We start from the raw sequence: 23,489 nt of genomic DNA on the forward strand, positions 1-23,489 counted from the left end.
ATCCATAAACATCCCCTAATTCCACATTCATTTTGCTTGTTTGCCACACAATATTATCATGAATGACATAAAACCACTGGTGACAGATTGTGTGTGGTTCCGGCCAAACCTTCGTTGGTCCGCACATGAGCAGTTACTCACATCAAGTTGCTGAATCGTAATCCAAATTTGCTTACAATGCTGGTAACCCAAACGGGACATGTGTAACCTAGGTATCTAAACGGGTTACATAAGCAGGCGGGTCAACATGTTTTAGAAAATGTATAAAAAAGTTTCAGTGTTCAATATCTGTTTTTGAATTTAAATGGTTTGGTGGGTGGAAAACGGGGTGGTCGTCAATCCAAACCCAACACAAATAGCTAAAGGCCATTTTTTGGATCCAAAACATTAGTAAAAAAGTTTTGAACAACTCCTAGCTTTTGGTTGGTTGTGAGCACACCAGTTAACACCATAATGTCCCATTGAGGACAACTCATTAGGAAATTATACTTCAAACCGAAAACACACATCCAAACACCTGAATGAGTCGACTACAAGTTCCAACTAAACAGCTGAACGAAAACGATGCCGTATTATTATTTAATTTCATGTGCAAATTTGTCCCAAATGCTGCAAGTACGTCCATCTTCCAACACAGCTCCTTCAACCTATTATTATACATACATATTAACTATAAGTGGTGATGAATAGTAAAAAAAAATTACTGAACTTTTGACGGTGACCAAGAGCAAGCTTTTCAATAAATCGATTATAAATTACCTCGTGTGACAACAGATTATTGAAGGTGAGGTCTAGTCTCTCGAACTTCTTGAATTCAGCCAAACATGAAACCTAGAACAAATATTCAAGAAACCCTAAGAATAAAAGTAAACAAAAAAATATAACAAAAGGTAAATTAACAAATATAGTGGTACAAAACTACGGCACATTAATCCTTCTATAAACTAACACATCTGTGTAAGAATCTTGACAAAAATAAACACAAGTCCCTAGCTCAATTGTGCTTTATAGATTCACTTCACAAAAACAAACACAAGTCCCCTCTTCTCCATCCTCTTCAGATATCAACACTACCTTCATGCAAGACCTAAGAATGTACCAAAAAAACTGAGACAATCATTTATTGAACCTTATACTTCACCCTTTCAACAGATACATAGATCTAACATAGGAATATATATAATTAAGTGCTAAAAAGTGCGAAAATTGACTCCAATTAAAGAACCAATGCACTAATAAACCTAAAAGATTGCATATGTAGAAAAAATAGAGCAACTTACCAAATCGTTGGAATGATCCCTGTATGTAATAAAAGGATGGTGCTATTCATAAAATGTCAAACTTCTCAAGATGTTGACTTTTACTACCCATTTTGTAACATAATATTCCTTACTTTCCTGTTCTAGAATCAAATGGGTATTCAAGAAAAGTTGTTATTTGATGTGTACTGGAAACTAATTATCAATAACCATGACAACCCATTTAAAGTCACATAGTATTGAAACAATAAAAAATACGAAAAAATGCATTAGAGGGAACTGAAGGCCAAATTGCGGACTTAAGACAAGGTAACATGCTAAGGAAACCACTGCATTTACACAAAAAAAAGAGCCCATCCGCCCAATGTAACTGGTTGGTTGGGTATCGCTGGAGTCCATGAGTATGGTAATTGGCTCACATGGTTAACAAAAAATCTATAAAACGAACAATAGATAATTATTGAGTGCATACCTGTTGACTCGACTTATTTCTATATTAGATCCATACCAATAAGATGTGCAAGCCTTACGAACTACCAAAAGTTCATAAATGGCATTAAATCTTTTAAATATCATCAAGTTTCTACCTCATAAATCAAGAAGTTGCAGGCTATTTACCTTACTGAAACAGAGAATAAACAGAAATGATAAAACGTAATAGCAACTGTATGCATAAATAATAACACACACTTTTAAGTTTCATTTCCTTGCATGTTAAATAGGGGTGCTAAACGGGCCGTGTTTGCGGGTTCAACCCGACCCGAAATCGTGCCATACATATGAACCGAAACAGGACTCGAATATTCGCATATTGACCCAAACCCGCCACGATCAACCCGATTTTTTTAATTTTTTTCTACTTTTTTCAGCAAATTAGTAGACTTAAATAAACACTTACTACAAAAAACACCCAATTTAATTTAATTTATAACATAATACATATTGTATAAAAGAATAATATAATATAAATTGGTTAAACTGGTCAACCCGCCAACCCAAAGGGTTGACCTGAACCTGACCCGTTTAGCTAAACGTGTTCAGCCGGAAACTGACCCGAACCCGTTTAGACTAAACTAAAACCCGCAAATTTCGTGTTAGATTCACGCCTTTGATAACTATGATCAAAACTCAAACCACCACCTATTAAAGTTCAGTTTTATGTGGTTGTGATGCTAAATATAGCTGAATAAGACAGTTACAACCTGGATTTTATTTGAAATTTTAAAAATAAACCTGTGTATGAAATATGTTGTCGAATGCAGAGAATTGGAATAAGCCTCACAGCTTCTCTCAAGTTTCCACTACCCAAAATGGAATCAATGCGTTACCTTGGTTGAGTCCCCTGTTCAAATATTGTTTTTCTTAAATAGTAATAGAACAATATTTGATATTTCAATTGCAATTATAGGATATCAAGTTTTTTTTAAAATGCACAACCACCAACATTTGAAGAGTTTAACCTTACTCACTGAAGGCACACTCTTTCACGGCTAAAAATTCTCTTATTCCAGTAGAATGACAACAATAATCTTTTAAGTAATATTACAATGAAGTTTCTCAAAATTTGATCAATCTGAATGAGTTTGAACACCCAAATCAATAAGTTTCTATCTATAATCTTGCAATATATATTGATTCTTCTAGATAGAAAAACAAAAATCGATTCCCTTGCAAGAGTTGTAATTTCAAAATTTAGGGCTTTAGAAAATTAATCAGATTTAGGGCTTTTGAAACCCTAAGTGATGAACATACGAATGAATGATAAATAAAAAACACGCAAAATATTAAACGCGATCAGTTGTTTCAGAAGAAATAACAGACAAACAATAAGAACATGAATATGTATAATCGAGAACACCAGACAAGATTTGAGATGTTGTGAATCAGAATAATGGTTAATACCTTTTGTGAATCAGAATCCACGATCATAGTCGACGATTCAAGATCCTCAATCTAGCAAAAACAAATACAACAAACCCCACAAACAAACTCCCATCAAGCTAGCGTGGTCTTCCTTTTTAGATTGGGTTTAGGGTTTTTGAAAAGATGAAATAGAGGTCGTCTCTTCTCTCTCTTTTCCTCTGCGTTTTGGAATTTGTTTTGCAGATTTCGTTTGATGATAATGAATTTGAATTTTGAATGAGATAAGTTATTTGAGGAAACCTGCAAACGCATAGGCTTCTGCTGCAGGAAGAGAGAAAGAGAAGTTTTTGACTTTAGCTTTTGAAATGAACAGGCTTTTACTTAGATGAGAGAGAAAGATGTTACACGGGTTCCAAAAGTTTTGAGTTTGGTTTTGTCTTTGTCTTTGAGAGATGAAGTGAATTTTGTTTTCAAAGTAAAAATTGAAAAATCTCACAAAATTACACCTAGGATAGGATGATGTGGACTGGCTAGAATTTTGACATGTGTATTGGTTGAGTGAGGTGATGCCAAGTGGCAGAACCTTGTTGTTTTATTAGGTATAGAGATTATGCGTTTGAGTAAATTACAAGTTTTGTTTTTTATGTCAAAAGTTTATAGACGGTGTTATTAACCTTTCAAAATCTTACATGTTTTGTCATTTAGGTCAAACCTAGTTAGAAATCTCAGTTAATTCTTGTCATGTGCAATGCACATGAGGGTACAATGGTCTTTTTTCCTCTCAACCTCTTCTATTCCCCCATTTATAACCCTCACCAACCCTCAATTCATCTTTTCAATTCACACTTCTAAATCAAAATTGCAGATTGTTTGTTGTGATAGTTGTTGAGGGAATTGAAAAACATTAACTAAAAGCTGGTAGTTTGCTTGTTAAAGAAAGAAAGAAAAAACTTGTTTGTGTGATATCTCTAAAGGATCAGGCATATAATCTGTCAAAAGATCATAAGCTTGATCTCGAAACTGAAAAAGAAAGGATATTAAAAGCTGGTGGTTTTTCACTGATGTCGAGTTAACAGGACTTTAAACTTGACAAGGGCTATTGGGGACATGGAACTGAAGAAGGATTATTTGTGTTAAGCGAAATATAAAAGAAATCTAAGTTGTAGCTATTTTTCTCTGGTCTGATAGCTACTGAATTTGAGTACAAAAATATATCAGCAGCAACTATCGTGAATCTTGAATTTTGTGTATCTTGTCTTCGTAATAGCACATCACTCATATACAGGTTGATAATCTGAACCTGAGTTGATACACAAAGTGGCGGACGAGTTGTTTGCGATTTGAAGTCTAGACTCTCTTTGTTTTTCAATGGTTTTGCAGCACGTTTCCCCCATAGTTTATGTTCAAGGGAGTTAAGTGTTCTTTGTTTTTTAAGTAAAAAAGATAACTTGTCTAATTTGATGATAGATATGAATTGAGGGTTGGTGAGGGTTATAAATGGGGGAATAGAAATAGTTGAGAGGGAAAAAAACCATTGTATCCTCTAATTTTTTATTTACTCTGGTCATTAAATATTAAATATGTTGTTTTTAAAAGGTTACTTGTATGTGTGTTGTTATTTGTAACTGCCACACCCCCAAAATCCACCTGCGGATAACACCCGCTTCGAGGGCGTGACTGACCAGGATCCAACCACCAATTATACTGAATAATTAAGTTGATAACAAAAGTGATACTTACTAACCATAAGATTAGCAAATATCAAGTTCAGAGTTTAAGGTTTTAAGTTCAAACAGTTAATAAGTAGCGGAAGCATAAGTAAGGCAGTTTAAACAAAGTTCATAATTCAAAATAAGGTGACACCCAACACAAGGGTGAACAGACACTACACGTTCCCAAGCAGCAAGCTCCTTCGTCACGGGTTACCTGCAAAGCATGCAGTAAGGGGTCAACAATAATGCTGAGTGAGTTCACTAGTTGTCCAGTTTTAATTTCCAAAAAAACTTGTTTCACCAGTTAATTTATCCGTTTATACATGCCATGGGGAGCTACCCCAAAAGTTAGCGACTAAACTGTTTTTCCAATACCGAACACTAGGTAACCGTTGCGTTTCCGCAGGATGCCCCGATGTCAATGTTCTATCATCATTGACGGATGCCTGAGTACATTAGTTCACGACCGATCCCAAACCAGGGCACGGTGTGAGGCTGGTAAACACCTAAATAGCGCTATCAACTAATAACCCGTTCGCCTGACCCCGGCGACTAATCGGTATTTGTAGTAGGGACTTGAGTGATAGAGTTTCGTTTAGTGCCGTTAGTTGCAATCCGTATAAACAGTAATTAACCAAAAGGTTTCCCAATACCAGGGAAGGAAAGTAAGTTTTGTTCCCAATAACTAGGGAAGGTATGTAAATGGTATCCCCTTTTCAAGGGGATAGGGTTGTTTTAGTCTCGTGTCCCAAACCACCGGGACGCATGCTTTTAAGTTGTGAACTCACCTTGGGTTGCTCGGTAGATTTAGGTTACTTGGTCAAACACGCTGGTCACCACGTCCTAACATGGTTACTGGTATAGGTCAGGTTCGGTATACAAGCATTCACGTAAAACACATACTGGCACGTAACATACATACAAATAAACAGTCGTGGGGTTATTGGGCCGGCCTAAACAATTAAGCAGTCAACAGCAACACATAATCCAGTCAACAGATAGCCCAAGTTAAACACATATTGGCCCAATAACCAAAATGGACAGCCCACTCGCAACCAGGCGGTCTCGAGTCGCAACCAGGAGGTTTCGGCTTGTCACGTTGTGGTTGCGAGTCGCAACCGCGTGGTCTCGAGTCATCACGCTGTGGTTGCGAGTCGCAACGGTCGTAGTCTCGAGTCGCAATCTCGTGGTTTCGAGTTGTCCTGCTATGGTTGCGAGTCGCAACCGTGTGGTTTCGAGTTGCCATGCCATGGTTGCGAGTCGTAATATGTCCCTTTCATGCACACGTGATGATGCAGATATGACAGTCCAATTTGTACCAAGAAATCAGACCCAGATTAGGAAACAACCAATAAGGTTCCTACTAACACTTTGCCTAATCTGAATATTAGTAAACTTAGATCAAACTTTGCCATTTTTAAATCTTCAACCACATTCAAGAAGTTCATCCTATATTCAAAGTTTTCTAGGGTTTTTATGTCAAATATAACTATATTTTATGAACCAAAACCATATGTTTTTAACAAGATTATCATGGCAAGAACAAAGAACATACAATATATAGCCGAAATCTTATGTTTAGCATTATCATTTTGCAAGGAACAATGAAGCATAGTGTGTTTAGCCATAATCATCCTTAGACTACCATTTGTTAGTCATTTTGAACATGTCATCAAGCATTCAAACATAGTGGTTTACACATAATGCCAAACTTCACAAAACATCCTAAAAATCATGCATAACATTACTAACCAAGCATTCTAGTTCATGAACATTTCATAAATCATAAAGTTAACACTAACCGGTTATGAAGAAGAAGAAGGAGCCGAAAGAAAAGAAGAAAATAAGAGAAGATGAAGTGTCCGAGTGATGATCTTGACCGAGTTCTTGTCCGAGATCCTTGCTTGAACCGTGATTTGGAAGAGATGGAATGTTGTTTTGGGGTTTCTAGTTGAGAGAGAATAGGAGAAGTGTGGTAACTAAAGAATGAAGAATGAGGGGGAGGTTGGGTTTATATACAAGGTTCCAACATAAGCTTAGGGGATTTCGGCCCAAGCCGGTTACGGCCCAAGGGCCCACTCGAGACCGAGTGGCCCACTCGCAACCGGGTGGTTGCGAGTCATGGTCTCGGGTCGTGGTCTCGGCTCTCATACATATATATATATATATTACATACATTCAACACATATCATGCACAAAGGTCACGTTTTCATTTAATAATATTTATATATACACAAAATATTACAAGGTGTTCGTTCGGAAAAAAAACCTAGAGTGTCACAGTAACTACTAGAACTACCCACGCTTCGTAGCGGGTATTCGGTCAATATCGGTTTGTTTCAACACTCAATATAGCACCCGAAAGAGATATGTTTAAGAAATATCGACATGTATTTTGCATAAATCGAAAACTATAAAAACCAATATTTGGGACCAACGTTGTTCGGTTCGTTACCATTCGATATAGCTTGCAATACCAAAAAGATATTGTATTGCAAATACCACTCCATTTTCAATGAATTCATACCGCCACGTTGAGAAAACCATAAAAACGAATGCATACTTATAACGATGTTTAGACAATAATGGTCCAGTTCTTCATGGTAAAGGAAAAAATCAAATATATTTGACCCCTTAGGAGTAAAAATTTTATAGAATTGTAGATAAAAATAAGCACATTATAATAGTATATTCAAAGTTTTATATAACGTTAATTATATTACTAAAATAACAAAAGGGTATGTTTTGATTTGATCACATGTATATTTACTATTCACAAGTTGGTTTTGAGTAAAAGTTATATAGTTATATATGAGACGTAGATAAAAACATGTACGTCACGACGAGTAAAAAGTAAAATGCACGAAACACTAAAAATCTTTCATGAGCCATAATATTAACATCCTCGTCGATATGAGCCAACAAATAAACATCCCGGATGAAATAAAAAGTGAATAACCTAATAGACATTAACCCACAAATGAACATCACAGTGCAAACGCCAAAAGAAAAGCCTTGGTCGAACTCAAAAGTTACATCTTGAATACGACTTAGTTTTTATAAAATTTAAATCAAAGCACAGATACAAACAAACGCATTACGAGTGTATATTTAAATTTATATAAGGAAACACTCACACACACTTACACACTAAGGGGTGTGTGTGATGTGACGAGAAACACAAAGAGTGATAATCTCATAACATGTTTATTTTGCTTTTAATTTAATAATAAAATTATAGCAATAACCCTCATTATATGTAATATAATACATATAGATAATTACTTTTAAATAAAAGCTAAAGAAATAACAAAAAAAAACTTTAGGGGTGTTGAATATGACCCTTCTTAGATCGTGGGGTGTGCGGGGCTTGGGTTGGGGGCATTGCTACATGTGAGTGTGTGCTTCACCAGACCACCAAAAAAAAAGTGGGGTGTGGAAGCGGCGTGGCCAGGCCGGCATGGGTTGACATGTGGATTTTTTTATATAGTTGACATTTATATAATAAAATACAAACTTATATTAATGTAACATCCTAAAAAATTTTAAAAACCTACTTATTAAATCCTAAAAAATAAAAAAAAAGTAGTAACTAAATCCTAAAAAAAGAAAAAAATATTACAAAGTTCGATAAATATTAAAGTGGGGAACCCACTTAAATTTCGAATTCCCATTGTGCCTCCACTCGGTCTTCGCGATCTCCACTCGATCGTCATGGGTCAAGTCGCGCACAGGGACACGGTCGAAACAAACTTTACACTGATCCAACTTCGGTTTGATTTCACGTCACTTGTGTTGGCACGCATTTAAATTGTGACGTGCGTTACCAACGTGTTGTTGGTATTGCTGAAACGCTCGTCCCCAATACACGGTTTGAGCGCGTTGTAGCGTACGCTGTGCATCGACAATCGATGTCACAAGTGCGATTTCCTCCTCCTCTGTCCAATGCACCATATTCGGTTTTTTTTTTTTTTTTTTTTTTTTTTTTTGTGGGGGTTTGGTTGAAGATTTGTTATTTGTGTTTGGTTTTGGTTGCAGAAGATAAATGTGGAAAAAATGAAGTTTGGAATGGGTATTTATAGGTAAAAAAATTGTAATTTTTTTTTTAAATTTGATTTTTTTACTTCAAAACCGCCATCCCCAACGACTAGAGCAAACGACTAGCCCAAACGGTCATCTCTCATCAGGCAATCCAAACCAGCCACCTCACCTTACCCCCCGCCCCACGCCAGACTTCAAAGCCATGCCAACGGGGTAACGCCGTTGCCAATGCTACCTGATGTGGTTTAGACTTTAGACAGCGTTGCCTGGTATCCTCCGCCCCAACCAACGTCCCACATCCACAAGTCTTATTCGAGGTTTTTACCTTAAAAGATAGGAGGCGAGATATGAAGATGGGGGGCGGGACGGAAAGTGTTTTTAAATTATTTTCTAAAAATTTAATGATTTTGATTAAAAATTTAATGAAATAGTAACTTTTCAAGTTTCATAACTTTTTTTTAAAACTACAAATTTCTGTAAGATTTTAACATAAAACCTCCCCCTCCCTAGACCACTACCCAAAGCATTTTATCAGTTAGTTTTTCTGTCTCACTTACACAATGTTCCTGACTCTCAATTAACCGGGGGGGGGGGGGGATAAATTAAGAGAGAAAATGAAGGAAAAGATGTAATTTTTTTCATGTTCCTGAGTTTAATGAAAAGTAAAGGAAAAGAGAAGAAATCAAGCATTTTATATGTTCCAGAGTTAGGAGGAAAAGAAAAGAAAATAACAATTTTACCATTATACCCTTTAAATATAAAACATTTTAATTAAATATGAGGACAATTTAGTAATTAATAATATTTTCTCTCATAATCTCTCCAATTTGGAAGGATGAATATATAAACAAATTTTTTTCCCTTTTCCCTCCTTTTCCCAATGATTTTTTTTTTTATATTTTCTTCTTTTTTCTTTCCCCTCTCCCTGTTAAATGAGACTCCGGACCAGAGTGTTAGTGTGTTTATTGTTTCAATAATATATAATATTCTAGAAAATCTTTATTATTGTTCCAACGGATCATTACAACTCAATTAGTTAACTTATTGGATCAACTTTTCAAAATAATAATAACTAACACGCAAATTGCTCTTTATTAATGAGTCCAAATAATAGCTAGCTTCCAAGAAAGTTAAATAATGAGATGACTTTGTTAGATGGGGGTACAGTTTTCTAAGTCTCAGTTTTCTAAGTCTAGTTATTTGATTTTATGTAATAGATGAAAGCATGCTTGATCTTCATATAAGGTTCCTAAAAGTTATTAAAAACTGATAAGAAAAGAAAAAAAAAACCAAACTCATCCTGGTATCGTTTTAGACCGATTCGGGTACTTCAAATGCAGTCTAATATGATACGGTAGAACAAGATCGGTATCACGATCATCCTTCTGCGTCAAAACAGCGAATCCACGTACAAAAGCAAAAGAACCGGTACCCCCAACAACTCTAAGTTCATCTCTCCGATCACTGCCCGAACCTTTTGCTTGAATACTAACGCTACCCGAATATTCATGCGTGTCGAAAGTAAGATAAATAATATTGAATCCCGAGTGTGCAAATTGCTCAACAGGTAGGATGAAGCCTTGAGCTTTCCCAATAACTTTTGAAGTATTCTTTGGTTCTTCTGTTAACACACGGTGGAAGATCAGGGCGCCAACGTCCTGTGGTGCCACCGTGTGCACATTTGGCACACCTGCGGTTTGTGGTTGTTGGATGTATAACGATAACGCCAACCACGGCTTTGATGATGGTTTTCGATGGGGTAGTGGTGAGAGGGTGGCCAAAAGTATGACCACAAGTATTGCTAATGTAACGGAAACACAAAATATTAACTTGTTAGAAAGCATAATGAAGATTTATGTTATTCTAGGTTGTTAAGAGGATTTTATAATGACCCTTTATGTTTCGGGCCACCTAAATCACCTTTGCAACCAAATCCACCCAAACTTATTTTTTAAATTTGCAAATTCCAATATTTATTTCCATCAACTTGTGAATACAATAGCATGTCAATTTTGATATAATTTAGTTTTTATTGATATTTCAAAATTTATAGAATCTAATTTCTCAAGAAAACGCCTTATATAACCCAAAGGAACCATGAACTCGGGTTCTAAGTTTCGTGTTTGAGTTGGTCCAAGTGTCCAACGCCATTGGAATGATGAGTTCGTTTGAGCCTGGTATCGACACTCCCTGTAGCTTACAATATAAAAAAATGTACTCTATTGTGAATATAACTTCAATTTCAATGAATTTATACCAGAAACCATAAAAATGAATACTGATACGCTAACAAAGTTATTTGAACAATATTGGTACAATTCATTACGGTAAACAAAAATCAACTATATTTTGTAAGATTACATATATTTATTTTATATTTAATCTAGTAGTCATTATAATCATTTACATTATATGGATCAAAATATATAACAATCCTATTAAATAATTAGTTGGTAATTGTTGATGGGCCTAATTACCCTTATTAACTAATTAGGTTTCCTCCTGGGTGCATATATAAGGAGAATAATGTGGAGGTTAAAGGGTTAGACAATTTCACAAACCCTAATAACACATAACATCAATTTCGCCTCCCTCTCCATAACCGATTCCCTTGTCGGTTTCTTATCATCACCATCATTAGATTGCACCCTAAGGAGGAACCAGATCAAGCTGACAATCATGTCAAACACTGTTGTTGCGTCTCCATCTGGATTCTCTGCTGGCCTGTGCTGATGCAATCAGGTATGTTTACATGTTTTCCATTATGTTCAAACAGAACTGATCCAACATGTGGTATCAGAGCATATGTTGATTAGTCAGTTCTGTTTTCGTATCCATTATTCTGGGATTGAAATCTGGAAAACAGAAGTTTTGAAAACTCAATAAAACTCACGGCTGTTTTAGGGTCATATGTGCCAAAATCAATGTTTTTCGGGAAAATAATGTTTTTTAAATGACTCGGAATCATAATGGTAAATCTTAATTGTACCGAAATCTGTTTAAAGCCTTAAAATTCAGGTTTCGGGTTCCAGAATTTATGTTTTATTTTTTTTAGGGTTCATCATGTTCTTAGGAAAATTCGAAAATTCCGTTATGTTTTGGAATGTAATTAGGATTATTGAGTGTTTTTTCCTGTTTGATCCAATTTTATCTTTTAAGTTTATTCGAAAGCTGTTAATTGATAATCAGATAAAATTTTCGAAATATTTTGACAAAATTAGATCATCATTAAAACAGGAAACCATATCTCAAAATCCCTTAGAATTCGAATTTTCAGTTATTATCACAATAAACAGCTATTAACAGTGGGCTCGAGACCATCAGATTACGACTCGAGACCATCAGATTACGACTCGCGACCATCAGTCTCGACTCGAGACCATAAGGTCTCTACTTGAAATCATAAGGGCCCAAAAGTTTACAAACTCGAGACAAAGGTCTCGACTCGAGACCATAAGGTCATAACTCGAGACCATAAGGTTGCGACTCGAGACCATAAGGCTGAAACTCAAGACCGTGGTTGCGACTCGAGACCTCATTATGAGTTGAGATCTCATAACATACAGTAGTCGAGACCATGGTTCCGACTCGAGACAAAGGTTGCGACTCGAGACCTCATAACTGACTCGAGATCTCAAAACTCAGTCGAGACCTAACTCAAGACCTGACTCGAGACCTCACTCGAGACCTCATTACCTTAGGCTGTTTGATGTGAACTAAAATTTAACTCCGTCCCGAACCCCGTGCGGGGGCACCTTGTCCCCCCTGCACCCCCCAGCGAACTCACCGCGGAGTTCGATCCGCGCTAACAGGTGGTTTGCTACTAAATAATTGGTTTTTGTAATTACTTAGTTAATTAATAAGGATCAAATAACGTTTTACAAAACCAAAATGGCTTAACTTGAATGAGCTTCTGATGTATCACTTCTGGCCAAAGCTGATTTGATGCATCTACTTATCGTTCAAGTATTACGAAAGCTATGTTAAATGTGCATCATAAACATGAATGTCTTAATATCTGGCCAAAGCTGATTTAATTCCTTCATAGATGGCATACTTAATAAGTGCATAACTAAAGTGATTGTCTCAATTTCTGGCCAAAGCTGATTTGTTACAACCACTCTACACACATGCTTAAATGATTACACTTCTGGCCAAAGCTGATTTGTCTTCGTTTAAGTAGAACTTTAAGTAAGTCTATTATTTTGATGTTAGTAATAGACATATCACAACCTTTTCACATAATGATCCTTATATCAATGATCCTTAACTAATTTTTATGATCATTTCGTCTGCCTTATTCTTAGTACCCATAATTTTACTCACTATAATTTTCTTCTATATATATCTCATCCACTCTAATTCTTAAGCCTAAAATGTTTTGCTTTATTTAAAGTTTCTATAAGAATTAGCTCTTAAATTAAATCCTTGATTATCTCTTAAGACACGATAATCCTATTGCTCTCTTCTGAAATAAGTACTACAGAAGAAAACTAGAGCATGATGATTAGGATAAATCGAACATGATGTCTCTTATGATAATCAAGAATAAGTGTTGTCACTAAAAGGTTATTCCAGATTAAGTCTTTTCTAAGACTAATCTATAATTGTGGAATAATCACAAGAATTCCTAAGATGCATGCCTTCATTTAAAATTCTAAACTATAAAGCTAAGTGGTATATGTGAATACATAATAATGTAAAATACCATGACCCATAAAGTTAAGGGCTTACGCATGGAAATAAATACATTTTTCCAGTACATTACATACTAAGATTTTCACTTGTACAATTTGATGCCTTATAAATCAACTATAACACTAAAAAAAAAAAATACCAAAGTATAATGAGTGTGTTGATAAGCAACATATGTACAAAGAAATAAATGTTTGAAGCTGGAAAATAAGTTGTTACTCACCTTATAACCACTTAAACTTTAAAAGAGGATTGTTCTAAGGTCCATAGACAAAATACAGGTACAAAATCCCAACACTAAGGTTCTTCAAGGGAAAATCTCACTGCATAATTATGCCATTAGACTAAGCATAAGCAACGAGACTATCCATTACTCTAAAGAACGGTTGGATAAATTAATTAGTTAGTCACTTTCTAATGATATCTAATTAAGTCTGATAATTTTAATATTCCTATTCCAATTAACACATGATTAGTTGACTCTAGTTCCATACGTTTCCTTACCAGAACTCGACAAATAACTAACATGAGAGTTAGTGACAAAATTAAATATTAAGGCTATAAGAACCATGATAAGTAATCTTCTAACAACGCTTTTCGATACCTTATATATTCTGAAGATTAATCAGAATATAGTATCATAATTAAGCAATGTTATGAATGTTGTGAGGTTTTCATAGTCAACATAAAGTCACACTTACCTTAAACTCTCATCTTATTTGTTCTAAATATCTGGATTGAAACATTACTAAGATAAAACTAGATGATACCTTACATTTTCACAACTTTTGTTATCATGCAAATGAGAATTTGACAAAAGAAAAATGAGACTTATAAATTTCATCCATTATAACCAAACTTCATGAGAAATCATGACATGGTTAATGAGGATGATTATTCATCTCATCTCATTCTAAGTGATTTTAAATCATGACGTTATAGCCCTAAATATTACTTGGCTTAAGGAATAAGTATGGATCCATCATAAGTCATTCATTGACATTCGTGGAACTTATTCCAAATGGAATATTCAGACATAATTCATTTATCATTTAACAGACTATCAACTTGTATCTAAATTTTGTCGCATATGACACACGGTCTTAGAAGAAATCTATTCATATATATACTTAATAAGATTTCTATTAAAATGTCCCTAAAGTTTCTTATGATATCTGGACATTAAAGAAATCAAATAAAGTCTAACATATATATGATAGGTTCCCACGTCATGTACCTCATTGAAACTTCTTTTGTAGCATTTTAGAGATATCACAGATCAGTGGGAGCATTAAGTGTCTTAATAATAACTTTCAATAGTTGCAAGAGGTAGGGGAGTGGAAATTTTACATTATCTAAATTTACACCTCTTGTACAAGACACTGCTCCATCTTCACACTGTTCTATCATAACTTGTCTCCTTAAAATCTAATGCTACTCTTACAAAAGTTTCATTGTTACTTAATTGTGGGCACACTTAGATTTCTTGCCTAAACTAACATAATCCCTCAACAAGAGAAATCACAACGACTAACGTCATTAACTTGTTTCTCTATTAGAATTTGTTGGTCATTACATATTGACCCTAAGCATGCTGAGTTCCTAAAGATTTCTAAGGTCAATGTGAGCAGTCAAAGTCCTTATCGTGACTTGCAAGGAATACAAGAGGCGGGGGGGGGGGGGGAGTGTCATTAAATTTCACTCCAAATTTAACTCCGATTACACCTCTTGTACACCATACTGCACCAACTCTTACAAAATTAGAATGAAAATGATAGAAACCTAACCAAGAGCTAATCCATAAAACTGAAACTTTTAAAACCCAATAATCAACTCAGGAGGTCATCTAGGTTTAAAAACCTACTAACTTTGATGATTAAGTAACCTCCCTAACTGAAGTTGAAATGGATTTTGGAAATGTTTACTGATCCTATCTCTTCAAATTAAGCCATTAGTGTCAATTAATCTTCTAAATGGAATAAAACAGTTTTCTAGTAAAACTGATTTTATGTGTTCGTATAACGTTTGGGATTTGATTGAATTACCTAAGAGTGTTCATAACTAAACCAAATCCTGATATAAGCGTTAAGACACTAAGAAGCATGATTGATTGTCAAAGGTTATACTTAGGAAGAGATAAATTATCAAAGATTTCTTTGAAGATCATCACTGTTCTAGTAGCTTATAATAGTTTAAAGCTACATTAGATGAACATTAAAAGAATTTTCCCTAACAAACTGGCTGACACATTTACATGTTCATAAAACAACCTGAAAATTCTAAACTGAAGGTTAAAGAACACTTTATTTGTAAGCCAATAAAATCCATGTATGGGTTAATGCAATCATCATAATGTGATGAAATCTTAACGTAATTATTTTCATCAACAACCAAGTGGATTAATGTACCTACCTCAAAATGAGTGGGAGCAACTAAGATAAACTTGTCTATATAGATGATATTCTTTTGACAAGTATATGTTACATAAGTCAAAGCATTGTTAACACAAACTTTGATATAATAGATCTCAGAGATATCTCTTATGTAACAGATATCATAACATACCGAGATAGACCCAATGGGACAATAGTATTATTCCATAAGTTTAACATTAAATGGGTCCTTACATATGTAACGAAATACTGCTCTCCTTTAGAGGATAATAGGATAAATGAGATTATTTCCTTATGCTTCATTAATTGGAAGCCTTATGTAAGTTCAAGTCTATACTCGTTTAGATATTACTCACATTGCAACACACTAGATATGTCTAGATTAATGTGAAGAATCTAATGGAGTATTACAATATCTTTAAAAGAAACGAGAGACTACAATTTAAAGAAGAAGTGAGAATTAAAACCGGTTTATTACTCTAAATTGTGATATTTAAAGATGATAGAATGTAATTTCGGGTATATCCTTATGTCAGCAGACAAACCTATCTCATGGAGGAGTCATAATGCACTGATATTAACAACCTAAGTTATAACGACATAATATAGTCACTAAATGTTGTTGGAAATTTATCAGTGGACTCATAAGTTTATTAACTCCATATAATTAATGTTTTGAAGACTTAGTGTGATAAAGTCAGCTACCATGACTCCTTGAACAGTAACAGTTTAAGAGGTGCTGCATTAAATTTCGATACACAATTAATTATTCGTTTATGAACGAATTGAGGAAACTAAGTTTTGTATCGAATACATTCATGATATGCTTAAGGATCCTATAACTGAAGGGCTATTACCCATAAGTCTTATTAAGAGAACTCATAGACGGGTATTAATTAATAGTCGTGCGCAATTGCATATCGTACAATGAATACTACTTATCAGTTAATTTTCCTCATCAGTTTGATTTTGTATGTCTCTAAAAATATGTCAAGTTGACATAATGGCATATAGACAAATAAAGTTACAAATCAAACAAAGGGCTTATGCATGTTTTGATCATGACGATTAGTTTTTAAATTAAGGCTATAGTATGACTAATGGGGGTCCTGAGTCGCATAATGATTCAACGGCTGTATTTCTCTGCTATAGTACTTGTTTAAGGCTAAAATGAGTGTTAAACTCCTGATCAGGCTTATCTAATACTCATAGTAAATGATTACTCGGCTAAGTGGGAGAATGTAAGATTAAATATATTTATTTTATATTTAATCTAGTAGCCATTATAATCATTTACATTATATGGATCAAAATATATAACAATCCTATTAAATAATTAGTTGGTAATTGTTGATGGGCCTAATTACCCTTATTAACTAATTAGGGTTTCCTCCTGGGTGCATATATAAGGAGAATAATGTGGAGGTTAAAGGGTTAGACAATTTCACAAACCCTAATAACACATAACATCAATCTCGCCCCCCTCTCCATAACTGATTCCCTTGTCGGTTTCTTATCATCACCATCATTAGATTGCACCCTAAGGAGGAACCAGATCAAGCTGACAATCATGTCAAACACTGTTGTTGCGTCTCCATCTGGATTCTCTGCTAGTCTGTGCTGATGCAATCAGGTATGTTTACATGTTTTCCATTATGTTCAAACAGAACTGATCCAACATATTTGACCCGTTCGATTTTGACCAAAATTTTCTTGAAACATAGATAAAAATAAACATGTTGCTTGCATTATATTAATAGAATAACAAATGGGTAGACGACGTCAATAAAAAAATATTAAACGTGAGGTAGCTCTAATAACGAGCTAAGATGATAAAAATGTGATGCAATTGTTAATGAAGATGTCGCTGTGAATTGGGAGAACTATTAAGGTAAATAAATTGAAGGTTGAAATGTATTGGATGAAATCTAGAAAAACAATTGATTTAAATCCACTTAAATCGAAGATGGGCTTTATTAATCCATATGTTTTAATCACATTAGTGGGCCAAATGGATGGACATGACTTGTAGAGTAGAGTAGTGGACCACCTCAAAAGAAAATCAAAGAAGTAGGCCAGTTATCCCTAGGTCACTTCATAGAAACTCTTGAAAAATTGAGAAGGAATCTTAAGAGGGGTAAGACCGTGGGTATGGTGGGGTTTGGGTTAGGCTTGGGTTAGGGCATTTGTTGACACGTGGAATGGGAGTCCCTCACTGTCTGGTTACGTGTCCGTGGGGTATGACGAGGCATGGGTTGGGTGCACCGCGTGGCAGAATGTTAAAAAAAAATAAATAAATTTATAAAAATCACACAACATTTATAAAAAAAAAACCTACAACTTCATTAAAATTTTAAAAATTACATCATCCTAAAAATTACATAATCCTAAAAAAAAACCTAGAGCGTTAAATAAATTTCAAAAAGGTCGATCTTTTCGAACGCCTTTCGCTCCTTGCCTCGAAACTCTATGTTCGCCACCGCCACCTGGTCCTCGTGGCTTAACTCGCCACCCGGAACGGCTTCGTAGTAAGCCTTGAAACGCTCGAGCTTGGGCCATAGCTCGCGCCATTTATGTTGGCACGCGTTCATGTTGTGGCGGTCGTTACCGACGTTATGTCGGTAGGTTGCGAAAGCTTCCGGCCAATATTTTGTTTGGCCCGGTGGCCGCCCCTTGATAGCGTCAACGACGCTTGTGACGAGAGCAAGTTCTTCTTCGTTTGTCCCGGATGCCATAGCGGGTTCGTGGGATGTTGGGGTTGGGGTGACCGGCTGGGGTAGCGGGTTCGTGGGATGTTTGGGATGGACCACACGGTGAGGTTTGGGGTTATTTGTAGGGGATGTTGGGGTGACCGGTTGGGGTGACCGCTTGGCCAAGCCAAACGGTTTGAATTTAAAATTCAAACTTTTCATATGTCCCGCTATGACATGGCGGGGTCAGCGAATGGAAGCAAGCCAGCTAGGATGTCAAGACCGCCCCACGCCCGGCTTGAAACCCAAGCCCCAAGGGCCACGCCCCAACCCAAACCCACCCGGGATGGTGGCTTGGGCGTTTTCTCCCAACCCACGCCCAAACTCCCGCCCCATACCCCATGGTCTAAAAGTGAAAACTTTTAAGATTAATCGGGTATCGTGGTAAACTATAGGGATTATTCAGACATTTTTCTCCATATAGATACATGTGTCATTTTTATTTATTTTTGTTTTTTATGTTATCAATAATTGTAAAAAATAGAAAAAGAGGCGGCTCTATTTGGCTCGATTTTTCAACTCGATTAAAATGAGCCAAGCGGAGCCGAGCTAATTCATTTAAGTTCGAGCTCGAGCTTGAGCTTGAGCAGAACCTAACTCGGTTCAACTCAGCTCGATTACAACCCTAATCAAAGCGTAGATCTAGAACAAGTATGTTACTTAACAACTACTTCCATTCCACCAAACTAGCATGCTTATTTTCTTAAACTGAAATTAACATTTTATAATCCCTATGTCTCGTTAATATATTTTTTCATCAAGCAATTTCATCAGTATACTTATTTTGTTATATGTTAACTGTACAGTTAAAACAATGGTCACAGTAGTTGTATTATATTATTGAGAAAAATTCTTGGATAGTCCCTGTAGTTTGCCTATTTTTCACCTTTAGTCCCTAACTTTCTAAAATTACAACTATAGTCCTCAACTTTTCCAACATCGTTCCCGGATAGTCCCGCAGATGAGGGTTAGTTTTTGGTGTTAAGTGGACGTAAAATGACTAAAATACCCCTGCTGTTAAATAATAATTTTAGTCGAAGTCAACATCCACATCTCCATCTCTTAAACTCCTGCAACCACAATAAGTCAATAACTATACCTCTATAGTCACTGCCGCCATTGGCACCCACATTCTACACCACTGCCATGATGCTCCCGACCTATATCTCTGTTCCCTCACGCACTCCCCTAACACTAAAGACACATATGGGCAAGTGCACCCATCGTGGATGTAGTATAGTGTTGGTAAGATACCGAGGTCGTCCAAGGACACAAGAACTTTTAGTACCGGTTTATCCTCAACGTCTAATCAAATCAAAATGTTAGAAAAAGGTTTTTAAACTAGAAAAGTAAAACTAACTAAAATGCTGAAAATAAAATAAAAATAAAAACAGATAGACAAGATGAATCACTTGGATCCGACTCGTGTGTAGTTTAACCTTTGATTATTTTCGCACTTTTGCACTTGTTTAAGAGATTATCTTAGTTATTGTAGTAGGCCCCTCTTTTGAATGTGACGTTACCCTCAACCCAGTAGTTTGAGTCAGCAAGGATACAATCCTAAAGGGTCGGATTATTGAAAGATAATTAATTAAGTTATTAATGCATAATGTGGTAGGTCCCTCTTTTGAAGGCAACGTTACCGTCGGCTAAGTAGTCTGAGTCAGCAGGGATACAATCCTAAGTAGCCGGGTTAAAGTTTTAATAGTAGCTTAACTTATGAGGGGGTCAAAGAGTTTGGACCCCCGCCATCCAATACCTTTGGGTATTGAAGGAGGCCCTACTAAATTTGACCCAGGTCCTTTGCATGATCTATACACTGAACAATGGCAAGACTCTTACCAAACCGTTCCCTTAACCCCTGACCAGGTAGCCAACATACCTCCATATAGACCGTGGAGTTATGAATGGTGAAAATCTTTTATTTTATATAGACAGTAAAATAATGCCAAGACACCACGGACAAACAATAAGTAAGAATCACCTTCAACATAAGAAACTAGTAATTAAAGTCATTAATACAAAACCAATTAAAAAGTGCAAAAGATTAAAAATAAAAAGTAGTACACTAAACACTTGTCTTCACCAAGTGATGTAAGAGACTTAGGCAAACATGGCCTTTGATTGTCAAGAACTCTTACGATCAATCTTGGATCCCGAGACGACTCACACACTCTATGATGGATAATGGATGATGGTGGTGGATGATGGTGTTGTGATGGTGGTGGGTGGTGGATGAAGTGTGAGAGAGGTGGTGTGCCAAGGGATGAGTTGCAAGAGCTCCAAGCATTCCTGTTTATAGGCTGAACAGAAGCCTGGGCACGGCCCCGTGTCCACTGGGCATGGCCCCGTGTCCACTGGGCACGGCCCCGTGTCCATCCAAGTCTCTCTCTTCATTAATTGCAATTCGCAATTTCATTAAATGCGTCTGCAACAGTTGACCACGGCCCCGTGTCCAGCTGAGCACGACCCCGTGGTGGGCAGTAGAAGCTTCTATCAGTTTGTCTTTTCTGCTGACACCTGGGCACGCCCCCGTGCTCACTGAGCACGGGGCGTGTTCAGCCTTATGTCTTCTTGTTTTGCTTTGGGAAGATGTTGTCGGGAGGTAGGGCATGCCACGTTTGTTCATTTTCTTGTATTTATGTTAGATTTAGCTGTATTTTTGCTTCTTTTGTTCATTTGAGCTCATTTAATCCTGAAAATACAAAAGGAAGACAAAAACACACTTTTTCCAACATTAGTACTAAAAATGGGTTAGTTTTATGCCACAATTGATGTAATTTATATGTTGCATTTTGTGCACATCAAATACCCCCACACTTGAATCTTTGCTTGTCCTCAAACAAAACTCTTTATAATGTGGCTTTTTTTTTTCACTCCCAAATGGAATGGGTAGAAGAGAAGGTTTTTGGACTTGTCATAGAGTGTCGGGATTTCCAAGATTCTTTTTAATTAAGTTTTATTTTTATTTACAATCCTATTCGTCATGATTTATTAAAAACGTTTCATAAGATAAATTACTTATTAGGGCATAACATGTCACACCCCGACCACGTTAAAACAACAAAACGTGACGGAAACATCGGGGAGTGTTGTAACAGAATCATTGTTTCAGAACACACGGAAATTTGAAGTTTCGTTTTATTAAACATTAAACATTTACATCGTCTTGAAATCTAACAAACAAGTTAAACATAGTCTATCATTGTTATTAAGTCACTTAGGCCTTGTCCAGTCCTATGTGAGTGCATCCTATCAATCAACATTACCTGAAACATATGTGAAAACAAAGTCAGCAAAGAAATGCTGGCGAGTATATAGGTTTTATGAGAGTGTCGGATTCATGGCTAGTTTATATGTTGTAGTACCTTGTTAGACTCAAAGAGTCAAAATACTTACCTTGTTTTGAAAAGTGTATTACAACATAAATAACCAACTCAAATCAAATTGGTTATAGTTTGTTATAAAATCTCATAGCCATGATTCTTAACCCAAAACATTTAGTTAAAGCAATTTGTAAAAATCTCGTAAAAACTCGTTAACAAAACTCGTGTGGTTTATATCATTTAAAAAACCTCGTTTGTGTGACATCGTCTCAAAATCGTTTACCCAAGTGAACTAAATAACGCCACGGTATGTAATATGTTGAAAACACTTATATATAGGAAGTACCAGCGGCGTATCCACCATGCTTTCAACATATTACACCTGTCTCGTTATCTAAACACTAACCAAAAACCAATCGTTTACCCAAATCGTTTAACTCGTTAAGATCGTTTCAAAATCGTTAACTCGTTTAAAATCGTTTAAATCATCATCGTTTTAATTTGTGAAAACTACTTTTGGTCGCCTCGCTAATAATATCTAAACCTTCGTGACTCGCCTATCGCCAATCTCGCATTAACTAACCACCAACGGGTAAGTTAACAATCATCTCACATTAACTAACCACCAAAGGGTAAGTTAACAATTACAAATTCGGTCGCTACCCACCTAGCCCACACATAACCATGGGTGCAGTCTGATAGCGGGATTTGTCAGATCCTATGGTACCATAACCTAATACTGGTCGGTTGGGCCAAAATTAATGGATATTATTCGTTATGTAATTACAACCAACAAGCTTGTTCATATTATCAAAATCGTTATTAGTTTTAATATAAACCATCTTAATCGTTTTTGGAAAACATCGTTTAAACATTGAAATCATTTAACACATATGGATCAACCCAAAACAATCGAAAACAGTAAAATAGGGGAACTATGTACTCGCCTGAGAATGCTTAGTGGTCTTTGAACAACAACCAAGCAAAGCTAGAAGGAGCACGGAATCAATCGGCAACCTAATAACTATATAAATAAACCGGACCTAAGTCGGAGGATCGGATAGGATGAGGTCTTGTAAACCAAATGAGTTATTGGAACTCATATGACATGATTTAACAATGCCTACATACTAAATTGAAACCTAACCTAAGTGCTTTCGACCCATCGCGACCCATTAAGGTAGCTTACGCTACTTTAACGCGTCGTGCACGCAAAAGCGCGTTCGAGACGTCTAACTAGTCCTGTGACAAGTATTATATGCCCATACATGTTTAATTATGTTACATAATTAGTTATTTGTCAAAAGTTTAGGTTACATATGCTTAATTACCAATTATGTATGAAAAGGGTATTTTGGTAATTTACTAAAGGCATATAACTACCTATCATGCGACTTATTAAACCTAAGTGACCATAAGGTATAACCTCGGAAGGTTATTCCCTACTCTA

The 23,489-nt window shown here is 35.9% G+C and overlaps 1 protein-coding gene and 1 long non-coding RNA gene across 3 annotated transcripts; both read right to left on the reverse strand.

Moving 5' to 3' along the window:
* Positions 1-445: 445 nt before the first annotated feature.
* On the reverse strand, positions 446-3,524 carry LOC118484142. 2 transcript variants are annotated; one of them, XR_004872863.1, is made up of 4 exons: positions 3,162-3,524; positions 2,493-2,601; positions 760-831; positions 446-647 (listed from the first exon to the last, which is right to left on the reverse strand). It is a non-coding gene; the product is annotated as an uncharacterized LOC118484142 (long non-coding RNA). The 2 variants fall into 2 exon arrangements; XR_004872862.1 differs by having other exon boundaries at positions 1,281-2,601.
* A 6,646-nt stretch (positions 3,525-10,170) lies between these two features.
* On the reverse strand, positions 10,171-10,719 carry LOC110894280 (dirigent protein 11). The gene has a single exon (XM_022141487.1). It carries the CDS (start codon positions 10,717-10,719, stop codon positions 10,171-10,173), a length of 549 nt encoding a protein of 182 aa, XP_021997179.1.
* Between the last annotated feature and the right edge of the window lie 12,770 nt (positions 10,720-23,489).

The sequence above is a fragment of the Helianthus annuus genome, chromosome 2 (genome assembly GCF_002127325.2).
Source record: "Helianthus annuus cultivar XRQ/B chromosome 2, HanXRQr2.0-SUNRISE, whole genome shotgun sequence".
In the NCBI taxonomy this organism is placed as follows: Eukaryota; Viridiplantae; Streptophyta; class Magnoliopsida; order Asterales; family Asteraceae; genus Helianthus; species Helianthus annuus.

Excerpts from the sequence above, each read along its gene's own strand:
- LOC110894280 (XM_022141487.1), bottom strand. The coding sequence starts at position 10,719 with ATGCTTTCTAACAAGTTAATATTTTGTGTTTCCGTTACATTAGCAATA.